The following is a 19,975-nucleotide window of genomic DNA, read 5'->3' as shown; positions in this document are numbered from 1 at the left end:
AGCTAAATGTTATTAATGAGCATTTAGATCTCTTACAATTCTAATGTTTTGAGAGATACTTTAGACTTTATACATAGTGACAAAATCGGAAAGAACAAAAATCCAAAACCCATTTTTCACAAAGAGAAAAGTTATAGGGTACAAATATATTTCTTTGTCTCTTTTTTTTTCATTTTTTGTTCATTTTTCACAATTTTTTATAGTATGATATTTATTTATTATAAAAAAATTTCAAATTTTAATATAAAATATATAAAATAAAAAAATTTTATTTAATTTTTATAAAATAATAAAAAAACAAATGTTTAGAGATGGAAAGAGTACGACATTACACAAGAAAAATTCAGAATTTCATAATTTTAAAATATAAGGTCAAAGTGTAAATTAGTGAAAGTACAAGGACTTGAATCTAATTCGTTGCAGTACCCGAGAAGCTAATGAAAGTTTCTCCTGTTCTATAAAACCCCCCACAAAAGAAAAACTGGCGCCAAGTAAAAAAATTTTATTCCACTGCAACTTCTCTATTCAAATCCTGCGGAAAAGAAATTCAGAAAAGGAAAAAGAAAAGAAATCTTTCAATCTTGATCTGAATTTCGGTTTTTTTGTGAATAAAAAGAAATTCAAATGTCGAATTCGCAGCCGGATTCGAACGTTTTCAGCGTTCGAATCGTGTCCATCGATCATTACATGGCACGGCCCATCTCCGGCTACGATACTTGCTATAGTAGCTTTCAAGGTACGACTTCTTTTTTTTATTTTTTTTTCGGTTTTTTAATAGTCTCTTTATTGTCGAGTAAATTCTGAAACGTTTGATTAGCTACTCTTTAGTTGTAGTAAAGCCGAAATGTTTATGAATTTTGAGTTTATTATTAAATTCAATTGTTTGAAATTTTGAAGGTGAAAGAGTGAATGAAGTTCCGGTTATAAGAATTTATGGTTCCACACCGGCTGGTCAGAAGACTTGTTTGCATATTCATAGAGTAAGATTTCTGCTCTCTTCGCTCTGTTAATTATTTGCTTGGATTTGGTTACTAGTTAAGAGAATTGGCTTACTTTGAGGATGATCTAGCTGTTATTTGTTTTGTATTTCGAGATGGCTATGTATTTGTTAAGCAATTGCAATTGCAATGTACTGTTAACTAAGAAATGCTCGAAATATTTGTTATTTGTAAGTTTGGTTAAGTATGATTCTTTCTTGTTTATGAGTGCTCAATCGTTGCATTTTGTTTCTTGTAGGCCTTGCCTTATTTATATGTTCCATTGGTGGATATATTACCTCAGGGCTCTCATACACACCAAGAAGGTACTGAGCATGTTTGCAATGATGTTTTAATCTTTTCTTTTGGCAATTGTAAGGGTAATATTTGAAGTAAACTGTATTCTTTGTCAATTTTATCACAGACCACGCATGCGCAGATGCCTTAGCACTTGCCTTAGAAAAAGCCTTGAAGGTATTTTTGGTTAAATTTGGTGGAGTTCTGATTATTGATTTGTGCTTGTGGCACTGTGACATTGCTGATTCAGCAAATATGGTGTGAATTTGTTTTGACTTGTACTTGTAGCTTAAAGTTGGTGCTGGTTCAAAACGGCAGCATGTGCATGGTTGCAGCCTTGTACGAGCAAAGAAGTTTTATGGTTATCGTTCATCTGAGGAGCTATTTGTGAAGATTTATCTGTATCCAAATATTATACTTTCTTATAGTTGTTCTTTTTCCTGTTTCTTTTGAAACAAAGAACTTTTTTGTATTCATAAAATAGATTAAGAGAATGCTGCTGAGGACCTTGACATGATCTAAGCTACTATCCACATGATGTCTCTCGTGCAGCCAATCTTCTTTTGGTATGGTCTTGTTAACGGTGTTCAACTTTTGTTGAACATTGCTATCATTCATGGATTTTATATTTGGTTTTCCTTCATCGATTTATGTTTTGGACCTTTTGTCCACATAATCACCATCATTGTTATTATTTTTTCTCTTGAATGTATGCTACATTGGTTTTTACCTTCTGATCTGAGATCTATGCTGTAGATGATATTTGTCAGAGGAAGTGGTCTGTTATGTTTGGCATACCTATTCCTGAGCATTTTGTGCATATTTAGAGATTTTTAAAGAAACAATTACTAATTGTTCCCTAGGAGACATGGCAATTAGAAATATAGAAATAGCACTTGATTGTCACTTTCTGCATATGCTTTACAATGTAGGCTCAGATCAGATAACAGGAAGCCCTTGGACATTGTTGGTTTTGGTCTAGAGATTTAACTTTATACTTTCTGTCTAAAATGTTTACATTATCATTTTGTTTCGCCATGTGCACATTCTCACAGGTATATATGTATGCATGTGCATATTCTGAATGATGTATGCTGGTAATGCTGTTGTTTTTCAGGCAGGTGCTGTTCTGGATAAAAGTTTGCAGCCTCATGAATCGCACATTCCGTTTATTCTTCAGTTTCTTGTAAGTACATGGGTTTTTACTAGATTAATGACTTATCAATACTGCTCTCATATCTGAATCACAGACAGTGCTTTGTGATAGTGGATTCGTTAAAATAGCAGCAATAAGTATATGATTTTGTACTATTGCTTCAAAGATTTTGGCATTCACATGTTACTGCACAAATGTGTGTTAATATTATTGTATAGATGGTGTTTTATTTCTATTTTGTTTTTCATTTGCAAATCGTCTATATCTCTTTACCTTGCTTCTTCCCATGCTTAATAGTTGGCTTGTAGGAGTTATGTTGCATTTTATGGTCAAATTGGTTAATGCTCTTTATAGTATAGCCAGGTAGACTTACATATAGTTTTCTATATCTCATCAAATGGCTAGACAGAAATGCAACTATTGTGCTGATTGCTGAATGGTTGTTATGGCATTTTTATTGATCTTGAAAATAATCTTATTCTTTCCTTAAATGCTTCATACAAACTATTCTCTCCTTGGGATATTTAAACATACTCAAATTACCTCCAACTGCCCTTCTTTTTGATAATGTTTTCTAGATCTAAGGTCTCCCTTGTAGGTTGATTATAACTTGTACGGGATGGGTCATCTTCATTTATCAAGGATGAAGTTTCGTAATCCAATACCTGATCTTTCCCATCCCAGAAAAATTAATAATTGTGGCCAACATGGGCAGAAGATGGATGACTTGACCTTGAAGGCTGCTGGTTTTCAGGTCTCTTCTGTCTTTCTCTCCTCCCCCCCCCCCCCCCCCCCTTTCCCCCCTTTGATGTCAGATGCTTCATAAAGGCATGAATTTCTTTTCATGTTTAAATCTTATTCTCTTTTATGATGTGGAAACTGCAATTAGGCAGATTCAAGTCGTGATGTGTGCATAAATTCGCCAGTTTGGATATCTTCCACGATTCCAGGTGAATGGATGTGGCACGTTTCAGCTGAACTTGATGTGTCATCAGATCAAGACATTTGCCATGTTAAACGTCAAAGTTTATGTGAACTTGAGGGAGATGCCACCCTAGATGGTTTGTATGGCTTTGCTTCACATGATTGCTGTATATACTCTTCATTTTGTATCTAAAATTGTTCATTACTTTTACTTTTCAGACATTCTTAACCAGCAATTCAAAATATATACATCTCTATCCCAAACCTGTTCCGATGTGAAAATGGTTCAGTCTCTTATTCCAATTTGGGAGGTTTGGTCTTTTCCTACCTATAAGCTGTTCTACATGAATCAGGTGAAATATTCTGTTCCTTTGTTAAACTCTATAGTTGGTGTTACAGGAAGAGTGTGAGAGGACAGGGATGCATGAGATGGCTCTACCTTCTTACCCTGACAGGCCACTTTCAGAAGATGTTTTGAAAGCTCTCTCACTTGGTGTTGGATTTGAGGACGAACTAATGAAATTGTGCAGCAAAGTTGAAGAAACTTTGTCTCACAATGAATTGGGATTTGAACAGTCAGTCATACCTTCGGCCAATGAAGAAAATTTGGTTGGACCTACACATATCAATTTGAATCATACTGTTCCACAAGCTCTGAGTTGCTCGAAAGAACAAAGCCTGCTTGGGTCTCTGTCACAACATTGTAAGCCATGTGAAAAAGAGATGAATGCTGCCTCATCTGAAAAAAAAGATGTTTGTCCTGAACTTTTGTCTGTTGGTGAAATACTATCATCACAAACAGTAATAACCTCTGACCCAAAAGTAATTTTTATATATTTAGTGTGTTTGTCTTCCTGAATGCTAGTGTTTCTTTACACTTGGGTGGTGATCTCATTTATTGGCCATTTATATTCCCATGCGTTTTATAAGTATTGACCATGTGAATTTTTTGGGCCATTAGCAGCTCTTTCTTGTTGGGTTATAGAAGCAGCCATTGAATGCATGGTTGGCTCACCTTGATTTTTCATTTTCTCTCTATAGAAGCATCACATACTACCTGTTTTCATTTTTCTGTGTAATATAATTTTTATTTTCTGAGTGGGCAAATTTCAGTGCATAGTAATATATAATGGTTGGCAGAATTTTGTACCTCATCTGAAAAGGTATTGAATGGTGCTTTAGAATGCATTTTTATCTTTCCTTTTAATTAGCTTAATAAAACATTAATACTATCTTTTAGATCAGGCATTTAATAATTTTTCTTCCCAAGTGGATTACTTTTAGGTTATTAAGTTGTTATATGATCTGCAAGCTTGATTAAGTTCTTGGGGATTGTGTGTATCAAAAAATGTAGTTATTTCCAGGCATTTGATATGCAAGCATTTTTTTCATAATGGGGTTGGTTCTATGTACTAATACTGAGGACAATTTCTGTCCATTTCTCATTACTGGATTTATAGTTGTGAATTGTGAACGATAAACTTTGGTGGATTAATGGGGGCTATGATTAACTGTATGGGCTATTGAAGTTCCTTGAAACTGCTTAGGCTCCTGTTTCTTCTACTTAAACCATCAGTTTATATTTATTAATTCATGCTTTTACAGGCTACAGATACCGAAGCTTTGGGGCTGTTAGCATGGCTTGCCAATTCTCATGCTGCTGATGATATAAACTCAGATGATGAACTTGTTCGTGAGACTATATTGACTCCTTTGTTGCCTGCAACAACCATTGATAAGGTGCTAGAGAAAGCCAGTATCGATTATGAGAGTGAGTCACAGAAAGAATGTCAGGATATTCTTGATTCGGTTGGGGATTTAATTGAATTTGATGGTCTGAAGGAAAGAAATTCTCATTCTTATGATCATATTCAAATCTCATCCGGCAAACATATTCCCCAAACAGATGGTTCCAGTGATGATCTAGGTCTATCACCTTCTGCAGGATCAGTTGCAAATTCATCAAAAGCAGACATGAAAACTGAATTGAAGAGGTCCTCCCAGGATACCAGTAAAACATTTAGTACCAAGCGCAAAAGAAAAAAACTTTTATGGGGTTCTTTACCTCTTTCTGTGACTGGGAAGGGGAAGGATAACTCTGATAGTGTCAGTTTCAACATAACTGAAGCATGTGCTGATGAAATTAAAGAATGTTTAGGCACAAGTTTTTCAGCTGAAAATGATTTGGGAAAAGCTTCTGACCCTTTAAATAAAAATGCACATGCCAGTGATGATAAACAAGAAGCAGGTATATTGGTTGAATGCACTGTGCGGGACTTGATGAGAAGAAAGCGAAGCCGCCGAATTGAACCTGCTGATTGTGGGTCTGTTAGGAGTGAAAATGTTCATTTGAAGATGGAAAAGGGAAAAGATAGTTTCTTTTGCCCAAAACAATTGAATTTTCATGGGTCACATAATGAGCTTGACAAGAAGGGCCCTGGATCTCTCAACCATAGTCCATCACTTGCCAATGAACAAAAGGAATTTCCTGAAGCTGTTGGTTTCAAGCCTACCCATTCTGATTCGGTGTATTGTACTCTACCCCAATTGTCTGGCATTTCTAATCCAGCACAGGCTAACACAGGCCATCCTGAACAAATGGGGAAGAAGTTAGCGTTGAACTTTTACCCCAAGAAGCATGACTCTGCAATTTCTATTGGTCACTGTGAAACTTATAAGGGTAAAGAGTTTGACTTTCGAGTAACTTCTGCAGAATCCCGAAATTCTGATGCCCACACTTCCAAAGCCCACAAGGAAATAGATTCTCCTGATGAGAGATTACAGCAAACAGACACTAATGGTTCTTGGTGTTTGTCAGCTTCTCCACGTACGCATAAAATGCTTGGGATGGATGGTTACATCCACGAAACTTATTATGAAGGTGAAATTTCCTTATCTGCTGACAAACCTGTGGGCATAGATGCAACGACTGACAAAAGTTATCCACAGAATGAAGATTGTGGTGGTGGAAAACAGGGTTGCATTACTGGCTTGGTTGTTGATGTGGAGGCAAAACCTGTGGAGTTGATTGGCATGACCTTCTGCAAGAAACCCCCAACGGCAGATTGGAATGATGGAGCAACTGAAAATGTTACACATTTACCTACTACCCAACATTCTCCTTCTCTTTTTAATGAGGAAAATTGTCAAGGAACATCAGGTGAATTTTGTATTTCTCTAATATCATGTGACTTCACATTTCTTTATTTGGTTATAGTTTATTGGTCAAGATCATTGTCAATAAGTCACTGGCTGGGCAGCTTGTATTGGTCAGAGTAAATTGTATGGAATTCTTGGCAATTTGGTTTCATCTGTGAATTTGTTAGTGAAAATTCTATTAAATTTGTTGCAATTCACTGAGGTTCTTACAAAAATCTATTAGTTACTACAACTGCTTGGCTTCATGGTTGACCAACTTGTATTTGTTTTCTTAAAGGGAGAGCTTTGGATGAGGTTCTCCCATTTTTCTCAAGGGGGTGCGAAGAAGAGAAGGAAGTTCAAAACAAGTGCCTAGGAAATAACAACTCTAATTTTCATCAGGAAGCTGCGTTGGGAGTCCCTATTCACTATCAAAATGATGGCTCTTTCTTGTACCTGTTAACGCCTGTATCTTCACCCCCTTCTCCAGATTCTGTATATAGGTGGCTGTCATGTGATGAAGAAGGTATCAGCTAGATTTGTTGAAACAGCTGCCTATTCATTTCCTACCGTTATCAATTTCTTATCGTAACTGTTAGTTCTGAATTTCTAGGAAGTCATAGACAGAGTAATGCAGTATCAGCAGAGTCTCCATCTTTAACAGGTAGGGTTTATAGCTTTCTTCTGTAGAAAGACAAGATGTAGAACCCCTATTAACTGCTAGAACCTTTTTCAGGCTCTACCGAGTGTCTGATTGCTTCAGAAAACTCTTCTCCTGTTAATTGTAATGAGGCTTTGACCAAATCTAGTTCTAAATATCACATGACATCAATGTTGGAACAAGGGCATCCAGAGAAGAATATGGTCCTTGGTTCAGAAGTGAAGTCTTGCAGTAATGAGTCGAGAACACCCTGTCAAAGTGAGGAAAATATTAGGACAGTCAATGCATGTGCTGATGGCTCACAGGATATGTCTCAGATATCAGGCCCAGATGGAAAATCCAGGCCCACTCCACTAAGTCAAATAGGATTTCGTGATCCTGCAAGTGTTGGTGCTGGGCAACAGCTTACATTGTTAAGCTTGGAGGTATCAGCCGTGGCATATTCATTGTTGCACTATCTCTTATAATTGATTTTATTTCTTTAAAATTGCTTTATAAAGTTTGGTCTCTCATTTAACTTTATAAACACAGCTTGTGACCTTTTTGTGCCCTTTCTTGTAGAATTTTTAGATGGTTTCTTGACAAAAGATCCTAAGCATCATTTCATGATCAAAATATTCTCAATAGCAACCTATTGAAGTTCTACAATTTTACATTATGCACGTTTGAACTCCTTTATGTTTCCAATAAGCATAAGATATTGACATTGAACCCTTTAGACTATCCTAGAAAAGTCTATATGTAGTCTGAGCTTTAGAGAAGCATTAACTTTACTGCCATTAAGATAAGCTTGAGATGTTGCTGCTTACTGTTTCTTCGAACTACACATTTATTTACAGATGGAAATTCTTGATTATGGTATCTTGGTTAATAAAATTTTTGAGTTTGATCTCTGAAAAGACTGCAACACCTGCTGACAGGTTCACACAGAATCTAGAGGAGACCTTCGACCTGATCCTCGATTCGACGCTGTCAATGTTGTAGCTCTAGCAATTCAGAATGACAATGATTCTGAAACTGAAGTTCATGTGCTGTTGTATAGTAAAACTGGATTCTATCAGAGGTGTGGTAGTCTTTTGATTTAATTTCACTTTGATTGGTTAATTTTGCAGCCCTTGATATTCTATAATTTGTTTCTGAAATCATTCTATTCTTTTATGTATTTAGGTTTAATCAGCTTCCAATTTTTATGCCAAAATCACTTTCACCAAAAACTTTTTGTGCTATCTTGTTCACATAACAAGTGTCCATCCTTTTTGCTTTTCTTAGTCCTCTTGATATATGTGCAGGAATCTTGATGGAATATTTGGGCTTAAGGTTTTTGTTTTCTCTGAGGAGAAGCACTTATTTGGTCAGTTTATGAAGATTTTATGTTCTCTTGATCCTGATATTTTAATGGGTTGGGATGTGCAAGGTGGTTCTCTTGGTTTTCTAGCTGAAAGAGCTGCATATCTTGGTATAGGATTGCTTAACAAAATATCAAGGACACCATCTGAAACCAAGATAAAAGCTGAAGAAACTAATATTTCTCAAAAGGGTTCACAGGAAGAACTGCTGTCTAAGCCATTGATTGCTGATTCTATTGTGATGGAAGATGCAATAATAGAGGATGAATGGGGCCGAACTCATGCCAGTGGTGTCCATGTTGGTGGTAGAATTGTCCTCAATGTCTGGCGGTTAATGCGTGGTGAGGTTAAACTTAACATGTATACAGTTGAAGCTGTAGCTGAATCTGTTTTGAGGCAAAAAATTCCATCAATTCCTTATAAAGTATTGACAAAATGGTTTTCAAGCGGTCCTGCACAGGCAAGGTACAGATGTGTTGAATACGTGGTTGAAAGAGCAAAGCTGAATCTGCAGATAATGAATAAACTGGATATGGTATGTTAAGGAATGCTTTTTCACAACACTGCATTCAGAATGCTAGTTGGGTCAAATTTGATTGTCTCCTATCTATAACTATTGGCTACTTTTTTGTCCAGAAATGACTGTTATTCTTTCGATTGTTGTCACTTGTCATTATTGCCTTTGTCTTGGTCAATCTGTTTGAAATTTGTGAGTTCTACACGGTTCTTCATGGAAGGAGATTGACTTTGTATATATCCCTATAGTTACTGCAGAGGGCTAATGAAAAGATATCTAATTTGTACCTTAAGTTTTCTTCAATGATACCTGTTGGCAAAACAATTTTTTTATATACATCTATTTTGGGAGAAAGTAGCTAGAAATAGTTTTGTTTGAATTTTATAGTCCTTATTCTCTTTTTATTTTCACTCACCCATTCTGTTTTATATTGTGATAATGTTGGCTTTTGCAGATAAATCGAACATCAGAACTTGCTCGTGTTTTTGGCATCGACTTCTTTTCTGTCCTCTCTCGAGGTTCACAGTTTCGTGTTGAATCCATGTTTCTGAGGTTGGCACATACACAGAATTATCTTGCTATTTCTCCTGGAAACCAACAGGTTAGTGCTGACTCAGTCTTTTCAGTATGATTGCATCTCATTTTTCCTTACTAACTTTCCAGTTGCTGATGATATTTGTCTTTGTTTTCATTTTGGTGGCTTTCTGATCATGAGTTGTGCTTCCTGTGCTTCTTCGTCTTTTTCTTTGTCATCATCTATACTATGTATTTTGTGCTATTAACTGTTGTGATTGACTATTTCAGTTTTTCTCTTATACAGGTTGCTTCTCAACCTGCAATGGAGTGTTTGCCTCTTGTGATGGAACCTGAATCTGGTTTCTATGCAGATCCAGTTGTTGTGTTGGACTTTCAGTCTCTTTATCCATCCATGATAATTGCTTACAACCTTTGCTTTTGCACATGCCTTGGAAAAATTGCAAATTCTAAAGTAAATACCCTTGGGGTTAGTTCATATGCACCAGATCCAAATGTTTTGCGGAATCTAAAAGATCAAGTGCTGCTTACTCCAAATGGTGTTATGTATGTGCCTTCAAAGGTAATTATTTTAGAAGTTCCTCTTCTCTACTGTATAAGTTTTCTTTTATTTTGGAAAATAAGAAATAAAAAAGAAGAAAAGGATGCTGCATCCTGTGATGTCCACTTTTGTTGTTCTATAGGTACGCAAAGGAGTGCTGCCTAGATTACTGGAGGAAATTTTATCAACTCGAATAATGGTGAAACAAGCAATGAAGAAGTTGACTCCTTCACAGCAAGTTCTTCAGAGGGTATGTTTGTTCCCAAGAATTTTGGTTTCTTCATAGTTTTACTCTAAAGTAAAATCAGGCTAATTATTTTAGACATATTCTTGGACACCCTGCTGCTAAAGATATGGTGCAGTGAACAAACTTGCTTAACTCAGATCATTACTTTTCCTCTTCTTTTTTCATCTTCCCTTTTGTCTATGTACACTAGTTTTAAACCAAGGCTGAGTCAAAATTAGTTGTATGCTGTCGTGGATTCTAAATGATTGCCTCTTTCAGTATATTACTTGAAGTACTGACTGTAAAATGTGAAATAAACTATTCTCTGCCTGGATAAATTAACATTTGACATTCTTTGTTGTTATTCCATGGATAATGTACTTTATGTGTGCTGATTAATAAATATGATAGTTTACTATGATTAATGTTTCTTTCAGATATTCAATGCAAGACAGCTTGCTCTGAAGCTGATAGCAAATGTAACGTATGGCTATACTGCTGCTGGGTTTAGTGGTCGCATGCCTTGTGCTGAGCTTGCGGACAGTATTGTTCAATGTGGTCGTAGTACACTTGAAAAAGCTATTTCTTATGTAAATGCACATGAAAAATGGAGGGCTAATGTTATATATGGTGACACTGATAGGTATGTAGTCAAACCTGTTACTGCATTAGGGATGAAAATGTAAGTCAAACAGGTTTAGTGATGCATGTGGTGTAACATTTGGTTTACAATGAATGGTGCCTCGTATGCATGTTAAAGATAATACTGGATTGTTTAGTCCCTCATATGCATTTAGCGTATGGCCAGACTAAAAGACTTTCTTTATTGCAGCATGTTTGTCCTCCTTAAGGGGCGCACAGTTAAAGAATCATTCAAAATAGGACATGAGATTGCATCTGCAATAACTGCAATGAACCCAAATCCAGTTACGTTGAAGATGGAGAAAGTCTATCACCCATGTTTTCTCCTTACTAAGAAGCGCTATGTTGGCTATAGTTATGAGAGCCCTGACCAAGTCAAACCTGTTTTTGATGCTAAAGGCATTGAGACAGTTCGCAGGGATACTTGTGGTGCTGTTGCCAAGACAATGGAACAGTCACTAAGACTCTTTTTTGAACATCAGGATATACCAAAGGTATTTAAGTTCTCTTATTTATGTGTGACTTGTCTAAGCTGATAATTCACCTGGAAGCCATTGGCCTTTTGTAAATATTTAACAAAGTGGTTTAGTGAAGAACTGTGAAGGAAGAAACTAGGCTTTAACATAAGTGCCACCTGATATGTTGCAATTTATAGAAAAATTACCATATTTAAGGGCCTGATAAAATATAGAAAGAGCCCCCACGATATTAAATTGCCATGAATTCTTGATCTTTGTTGCCGCATCACCGTAAATGCCATCATAGTTTGCATTAAGAGATTGGCAAATTCTTTAATCATAGATGATGAAATTTAGCTTTTGTTGTAATCCATTTTGTTTTGTTTCATATAGGTTAAAGCATATTTGCATCGTCAATGGACAAGGATTTTGTCTGGCAGGGTGTCTCTTCAGGATTTTGTTTTTGCAAAAGAAGTTCGCTTAGGAACATACAGTACAAAAGTAGGTTCACTCCCACCAGCAGCAATTGTGGCAACTAAAGCGATGAGAGCAGATCTGAGGGCAGAACCACGCTATGCAGAGCGAGTACCCTATGTTGTAATCCATGGAGAGCCTGGGGCTCGCCTGGTTGACATGGTGGTGGATCCATTGGAACTTTTAGCTATTAATTCCCCATACAGATTAAATGATTTGTACTACATCAACAAACAGATAATCCCAGCACTGCAGAGGGTATTTGGGCTAGTTGGTGCTGACTTGAACCGGTGGTTCTCAGAAATGCCGCGCCTAGCCAGGGAAGCTTTTGGTAAATGCGGTGTACATGCTCTAAATCCACAGCGGACTAGAATTGATTATTATTATCTTTCAAAACACTGTATACTCTGCGGTGACCTGGTCCAAGCATCAGCCCATCTATGTGGTAAATGTTCAGAAAACGAAACTGCAGCTGCAACAGCTATTGTTGGGAGGACTTCAAAATCAGAGAGAGAGATGCAACACCTTGTCGCTGTGAGTAATGCGATCTCTTTTTAGTCTCATATCAGTTCGGTAAACATTTCTCATATTGAATTAGTAATAGTCATTGATGCTTGTATTGCTTTACCATGGTTATGGATTCTTCGAGCAGATATGTCGGCACTGTGGGGGAGGGGACTGGCTTGTGGAGAGTGGGGTGAAGTGCAATTCACTTGCGTGCTCGGTCTTCTACGAGAGACGTAAAGTTCAGAAGGAACTACAGGGTCTTTCTGCCGTTGCCACCGATAAAGGCTTGTACCCGAAATGTATGGTGGAGTGGTTTTAAACACATTTCTTCACACAAGAAATAGGAAGGATAGTTTGTGTTTTATAGATTCAAATTTATGTTTTGTAATGTATGTAATTTGTGTTTGTTTATTGTTGTTGTACAGTTTTCAAAAATTTTAAACATTTTATAGCTCTTAATAAATAATAACAATAGTAAAAATAATAATAATAAATTTGTTAATCTGTGTTGTGATCATGAAAGTTTAACTAAGTCGTTTAAATGTCTGAGTAATAGTTAACGGGCTTTGATCTTGCAATAAAAGTATATATTCCTTTATCTTAGAATAATAAAAATATATGCTCAAGTCTTAGGGAGTAGTAATACATTTAAATTTCATAACTTTTTTGTGAGATCATGCGTAAATATGAATAAAATCTAAATAACGGTACAAATAATTATAAAGCTTTCTTTTGGGCTGAGCCTTCTATTAGCCCAATAATTTTAATGTAAACAAGTCTCTTGCAATCTGGGCCCTAAATTGGGCTAATGCCGGCCCAATATTCACTTCTTGGAATCCTTTGTCTGCAAGGGTTTAACCTTCCTATGGCGCTCTTGTTCTTGTTCATCCATGGAGGGTTTTAGTTTAACTCTTCCCTAACTCTCTTTGAACCCCGACGGAAAAAAAAAATGGCACAATCTCCATTCACTCTCCTTCTCCTGAAACGCCTTTCTCTCTCTTCCAAAATCCCCCTAAAACTCAACAACTTTTCTCCCTCTCCAATTTTCACCACCACTAAATCAAAGCCCTTCTCTTCTGCTTCACCGCAGCCGGCGGTCTCCACCACTCAAGACCCACCGAAACCAACCTCTCTCTCGGCTCGCATGAGCTTCGTTTTTGACCAAATTGATCAAATTGAAAGACAGAGACAACAACAATCGGTCCAGTACGACGACACCCTCCAACGTATCCGAGCTTGGCGCCAATCAAAAAAGGAAGCTCAAGCAACCCAACAGCAATTTCAACCCAAAGAACAAAGCCCAGAATCTGGAATTGCCAAAAATGATGCCAGTACTACTGACTTTACTTTGTCTGACTCGCCCGAGTTAACCGAGTCACGAAACGGGGATGCCCTCCGGCGGATTCGTGCTTGGAGGGAATCGAAGCATGTGGAGAACAAGGAATGCTCAGAAGGTGAAACCGCTAAAAATGAGGCTAACTCCAGTGTTTTTTGTACTGATCCAGTGGCTGAGTTGGGCGAGTTGGAGAGGCAGAAGGGCAATGAGGTGGAGTTGGTGCACCCATGGCCGGAGTGGATAGAGTTGATGGAGAGATTAGTGCAGCAGAATTACTTTGATCATAAAAGGAGAGATGAGGGAAAGATGGTGGAAGAGTTGGGATTTGACTTGAGTAATGTTGTTGAGGAAGTTAAGGATAATGCTGGAATTGATTTTAAAGACTTCAGGACTGTGCAAACTGCTTGTCTTAATTTTGGGAAGGACCGGTTTGATATATTGAGGTTTGTATATTGGTTTTTTTTTCTCATTTTGCGTTTGGTTTCTAATGATTGGCATCGTATTTGAATTTGAAATAGATTGGTTTAGTTAGTTTAATTTATAATTTGTTGCATAGAGATGGATTTAGTCTTCTTGCCTTGAATATATTAGGATTTAAGTTTGGTTGGAAGATTGATGGTATAAGTGATTGGATTGTGTATGGAATGCTGTTTATTATTATTAATTAATTAATTAATTTTCAACCCTGTGTTGCAAATGAATCGCAAGGAAATTCATTTGCTTTCAGATTTGATGCTGTGAATTTGGAGATCATTTAGTTTTTGTTAACCATTTTTGTTAAGAATGATTATTGATGTGTAAGTGGACCATAATGGTAGTGATTGGTTTTATAAATAATCAAGAGCTTGATTATAATGGGAAATAGAGATAATTGCCAAATTTTGACTTGAACTTTGGCTTTCTTGTCCTTTGTTTCTTCAGAAATTGAGATATGGTGTTTGAAGTTCACAGTGGACTTTTCTAGGGTTTGGTCTTGGTAAAATGTTTACTGAATGAATTGCTGTTTAGGATTTGCTGATTCTATGAGTAATTGTTGCTTATGCCAAGGACGGGGAATCACTATGAAAATTCTGTATAAAGAATGTTGCTGATTTTGTTTTTGCCCTATTGTAGTTTTTTTAGTTGTTCATTTCTTATTTGTTTCCTGACTTCTCTGCCTTTTCTCAGGCAGTTTGTTCCCTCTGTAGCAGTCTTCTGCTTCTTTGGAGGAATTAATTAATTAAATTATCTGAGAAAAATGTTTATTCAAGGAGTTATTTGGAATATTCATTTTGATTAATGCTACTTGACTTGGCTTTGCTCAAATAGAAAGTTAATTTCAGGTCATTGTCAAGACAGGATGTCCAAAATTTGGTTGGTTTTGGATGCCCAAGTGCAGACAAGAAGGTGGTGTTCTCTGCAAAACTCTTGAGGAAACATGTTCACCTCGATGAAGGAGATGTAAGTCTTAATTTCTTTACTCTTATGTTTAACATATCTAACAAAACTTCTGCTGTTCTTGCTTCTTTTGTTTTTGGCCCTTTAATTATTCATGTGTTTATGTTCATCTTCATATGTCAATTTTGCTTTGCTTTTTTTTTAAAAAAAAAATAATTTAATAGTGACCAATTATTTGTGTATCAGGTTTGTAGTTCCTGCAGTTTGAGGAATTCTTGCGAGAGAGCATATCTTTTAACAAACAAAGAGGATGAGGCACGAACTATTGATGTTATGCGTGTCCTATTGACCTATGGTTTTCATTCTATGAATGGGTCAGTCATCAATGAGTCTGTTATTAAACAGAAGTCTGTAAAGAATGTTGTTCGTAAGTTGCTTCATGAGGTTGTAAAGTTGAGTGCTGTTCCTATAGACCCAAATCTTCCCCCTCCAGTGATAAAGAAGCCTCCACCAAAAGTGAAGCAACCTCCACCTCCTCCGAAGAAACGAGTTGGGCGTGATGACATTGAGATGAAAAAGGGGGATTGGCTTTGTCCCAAGTATGTGAGCTCTGTAAGAGTTATAAGTTTCACGTGGAATTCTTTCTTGAGACTTTGTAATCTTTGCAACAATATTGATTGAGATGCATCCTGTCCATATCATGGAATGCTGTTGTAGTTGTACAAAAGCATGTTCTGAGCCTTATTTATGATGCTTCATGTTAAACTTAAAACTTAAACATATTTTAATCTCTGAACTCTGAAATCATGGGATGTTGGTCTCAGGTGCGATTTCATGAATTTTGCAAAGAATACAGTCTGTCTACAGTGTGATGCTAAGCGGCCTAAGAGACAGCTGCTTCCTGGGGAATGGGAATGCCCCGAGTAAGTTAAATTTTTTTCCCTTGCACATTCTGCTTAGGTTTTAATGTAAAATCACTTGATTCGAAGTTCATTTACTGTATATGATTTGTTCTGTTTAAATCCTAGATTTAGCTTTTCACAATTTGGTTCGACACATGTGCTAGCTTCATGAGTGTAAATGCCGGAGGTTTCCATTATCAACTGTTTACTAAAAGGAAAACTTGTGCTAGAAAATATGATTGCAACTATTGATCTGGACATTTTTCATGTCTGGTTTATTTTATTTTTTGTGTATCTTTTTCTTTCCTTCTCTCTTTTCTTGCAAAAAATGAAAAAAAGAGTGTGGTGGGTTGGGTTGGGTTGGTTATGAGCATTTATAATAAGTTGATAGGCTTGATTTATTGACTTTATGTTCTCAGTGATCCTCTTCTAAACGAGGATGATGACTCCTACTTCTTATCAAGTATAAACTCTAGAATGCATCTCTTCCTCTGTACTAGTTTAATATGTTGAACTGTTTGCTTCTTGTTGTTATGTGCTATGGCAGGTGCAATTTCTTAAATTATAGGAGAAATATGGCATGTTTTCATTGTGATTGCAAGCGTCCACCTGATGCGTTTTTGGAGAGTAAAGTACAAGAAATGCAACCTGGTCCAAGAACAAGGTTGGAGAAGGTTGCCCACAGACCAGAGGTCTCTAATGCCTGGAATTTTGACTTTGATGATGATGAATCAGACGGGGCAGATGTTGCTGCCTTTGAGTATGCAGATTCTCCAGTAATGAGTGAAGCTTCTCCTTTGGACAACCAGACCCATGGAGGGAAGTTTAGAGGGCTTGAAGATGATTTTGATACAGCTGGCCGATCCTCAAGGGTTCATGAAAGAAAGTATTCAGACATAGATAGCAGCAAACATGGAATGGGTTTTGATGATTTCGATGATGAAGATGACATTGACAGTTATGAGATAGACACTCATCGAAATAATCCAAGGCAGAAAGCTTCTTACTCTGACAATGAGGTGTTTTCTGAACCAGAAGATATCAAGGGCTCTAATAATAGTTCTCCTGCTCGTCGAGGGACAAGGTTTCCTTCTCATAGTAAGTCATCTAAGCACATGCATAAAAATGTAGCTTTATCAGGTTCTGAAGATGATGAGCTAGATTTTGATTCCGATGAAGAGCTTTCAGTTCATCCTAAATGGAAATCGAGTCATGTAGCTGACTCAAAGCATAGAGGTAGAGGTGCATCAAAGGACTTAAGCTTTGGCTCAGACGAAGACCTTGATTTGGATTCCGATGGTGATGATGGTTTTGGCAATTTTAGATCTAAAGGGAGGAGACAGGAGAAACGGAGTTATGGTCGAGGCAATTTTCAGAGAGGAGGAAGTTCCAATTTTGAAGGTGGTTCCTTCTCTGATTTAGAAGGTCCACATTCCAGGAGAAATGGGTCAAGAGGGAGTAAAACAGGATCTGGCAGAAGAGGAAATAATGTTCGCCACCCTGGTGATTATAACTTCAGGAAAGATTCACGATCTTGGTCCAACACCAAGATGGATGATGGAAGGAACTATCCCGGTGATCATTTCGATAAATCATATCGAGGGTCTCGAGGTGATAAAGGGAGGCTTCGAGAGGATGACTATAGGAGGCAGAGAAAGGATAACAACATGCAGAAATTCAAGGGACCTAGGCAATATGGAGTATTTGAAAATAGGCGCCGTGGAAGATCTCATGAATATAGTATAGGCAGTGATGATCCTAGTGAATTTAGAAACAGTAGGCGTGTTATTGAAAGATAAGCTCAAAGCTGTGACAATTTTCCTTTTCTCTTTCCATAGCAATCCCCATAAAAATTGTATTTTTATGCTTTTAATTTAATCAAAAAATATTTATATTTGTCGAACTGTCTGTGTATAATTGTTAAAAAATATTTATTTCATAACCATGTAAATATTATTGATCAAATACCACATAAACAAGCTAAGTTAATAGTGTTAAAAGCTAGACTAAGATTATATACAATTTGAAAAGTTCAAATATGCTGCAAATTTATATTTTTTGTTTAGGTACTAACAGATACATATGGGTTTCCTCCTCTTCACCATTGGAGGTATTAATTGGACTGAAATCAATGCTATTTATGCCTTAACCCATGTGAACTTCTCAAAATCTTTCAGAATCCGCATGTCAATAACATGCGGGTTACCATAGTCATAATGATTCAGCCAAAGCTCGTGCCTTAATTCTGTCAGGTTGAGTGCTTCAGGGCTCCTTTTTGACACATGGAGGGGCCTGGCAGGTTCCAGAACTTCTCAACTTCCAAATCGAATGACATGATTTGTTCATCTTCACCATCAGTCTTCCAATGCAGTAGTGATCCATTAACCAATACTGGAATCCCATCCATGTGATGATATGAGGGCACTGTTCTTCCAAGATCCTCCACGCAGAACACGAGCAGCAATCGAATTGTTCGTGCCATAGTTACTTATGGTTAAGATCTCACACCCAATCTCCAAATTGTCGATGTTTTCGAAATTGGTATTGCGATAGAAACATCGAACAACCAGGTACTCAGGCAACCGAAACCAACAGTACGTGGGGACCTGAACTGAGGTCGGAGCCCTTAGGCAGCTGAGCTCCATGAATTCTTGCTTGCTTGGGTTGCGATCATAGATGTGGTTTTCTAGTGACAACACATATAAGATTGCGGTGACAAGGCAGAATGGAGATAGATTTGCAGCAACAACTCAGGTGAAGTAGCTGATTCTTCAACCCTCATGATCAGGTATACAAAAAAGAAGGTTCTCGTCTACTTCGGCAATTCCTTTTGACACACACCTGAACCTGCAAAGAGCCTTTCTAGGTAGTCGTGAAAATATGTCCAACATAATTTCAAATAGTAGCTTATCATCAGGTTTCATCACCTTCTCTGTTACTTTTTCTGAAACTGCCATCTCCATTCCCCTTCCTTCTATCACTTGAATTGATTCTTCCCTTGTCCCTTTTTTCTTTTCCTGTTGCCGATCAGCTCCTGATTAATCAGTTCACTCACAACTTGTTCTCTTTTACCTATTTTGGAGAGTTTTTGAAGTTTTATCCAAGTTGCTATCATATCCAAGTTTCATCTTGTACTCATTTAATTTGTTCAATTTAATGTTTAATATAATTGGTGACTAGCAGACGTGACAATGCCGCGTCACAATCCAAACCAAGATGGTGATGTGAATGCCCCATCACCCTCACATGCTGAAAGAGTACTGCCACATTAGCAATTTGAGCTATTGCTTACCACAATAATATTGTGTGTCACATCAACATTACATCGATACTAATATCGTTATTTTTAACAATCAAATTGAATGATATTAAAAAAAGAAATTAAATTAAAATAATTTTTAAAATTAAAAAATTAAATTGTTTTAATTTTTAATATACAAAAATTAAATTGAAAAAAAATATATAAATATAGAGATTTGGTAAGTATTTTGATAAAAAATAATACTATTAAAATTACATTGAAACTGCATTACAATCAATGCATTATACCATGTAAAATAATAATAATAGCATGGATGGAGTTTTGGAATCTTGATTTAAAAAAATTCAATAAATGTCACAAATTAAATTGATTGAAACCATTGAAATTTCAGTCTATAAGATATGTTCATATCTTTATTTCTTAATGTCATTGATTCATGATAAGGATTTTCCTTGGCATTTCATTGGGAAAATGAGGTTACTAATTCCTATTAGTAGATTAGACAAGGTTCAAGCCATTAACAATTTTGGCATCATATAGTACATAATGTTATTCCATTTGCAATTATGCCAAGTTGAGGGGGAAAAAAAACCAAAGCAGATATTTGCTAAAATTTCAATAATAATTAATTCACCCATGATTATCATGGACACTAAATCCATTTATAAATCATGAATCTTATTGACTTAACTTTGAAAGA

The 19,975-nt window shown here is 36.6% G+C and overlaps 1 protein-coding gene across 1 annotated transcript; it reads left to right on the top strand.

Annotated features, from left to right (window-relative positions):
* Positions 496-18,688, top strand: LOC18600364 (DNA polymerase zeta catalytic subunit). The gene is made up of 29 exons (XM_018121548.1): positions 496-736; positions 898-980; positions 1,237-1,303; positions 1,402-1,451; positions 1,563-1,675; positions 1,798-1,840; positions 2,392-2,460; positions 3,029-3,184; positions 3,320-3,491; positions 3,574-3,665; positions 3,754-4,155; positions 4,960-6,514; positions 6,791-7,018; positions 7,106-7,156; positions 7,229-7,578; positions 8,074-8,216; positions 8,443-9,034; positions 9,471-9,617; positions 9,837-10,112; positions 10,234-10,341; positions 10,755-10,960; positions 11,150-11,453; positions 11,811-12,425; positions 12,544-12,702; positions 13,303-14,177; positions 15,057-15,174; positions 15,358-15,710; positions 15,936-16,034; positions 16,561-18,688. The coding sequence occupies exons 1-29, from the start codon at positions 625-627 to the stop codon at positions 17,810-17,812; spliced, it is 8,790 nt and encodes a 2,929-aa protein (XP_017977037.1). The 5' UTR covers positions 496-624; the 3' UTR covers positions 17,813-18,688.

This window comes from Theobroma cacao, chromosome 5, assembly GCF_000208745.1.
Source record: "Theobroma cacao cultivar B97-61/B2 chromosome 5, Criollo_cocoa_genome_V2, whole genome shotgun sequence".
In the NCBI taxonomy this organism is placed as follows: Eukaryota; Viridiplantae; Streptophyta; class Magnoliopsida; order Malvales; family Malvaceae; genus Theobroma; species Theobroma cacao.
The sequence above is the reverse complement of the archived record's forward strand: the minus strand, read 5'-3'. Positions and strand labels throughout refer to the sequence as shown.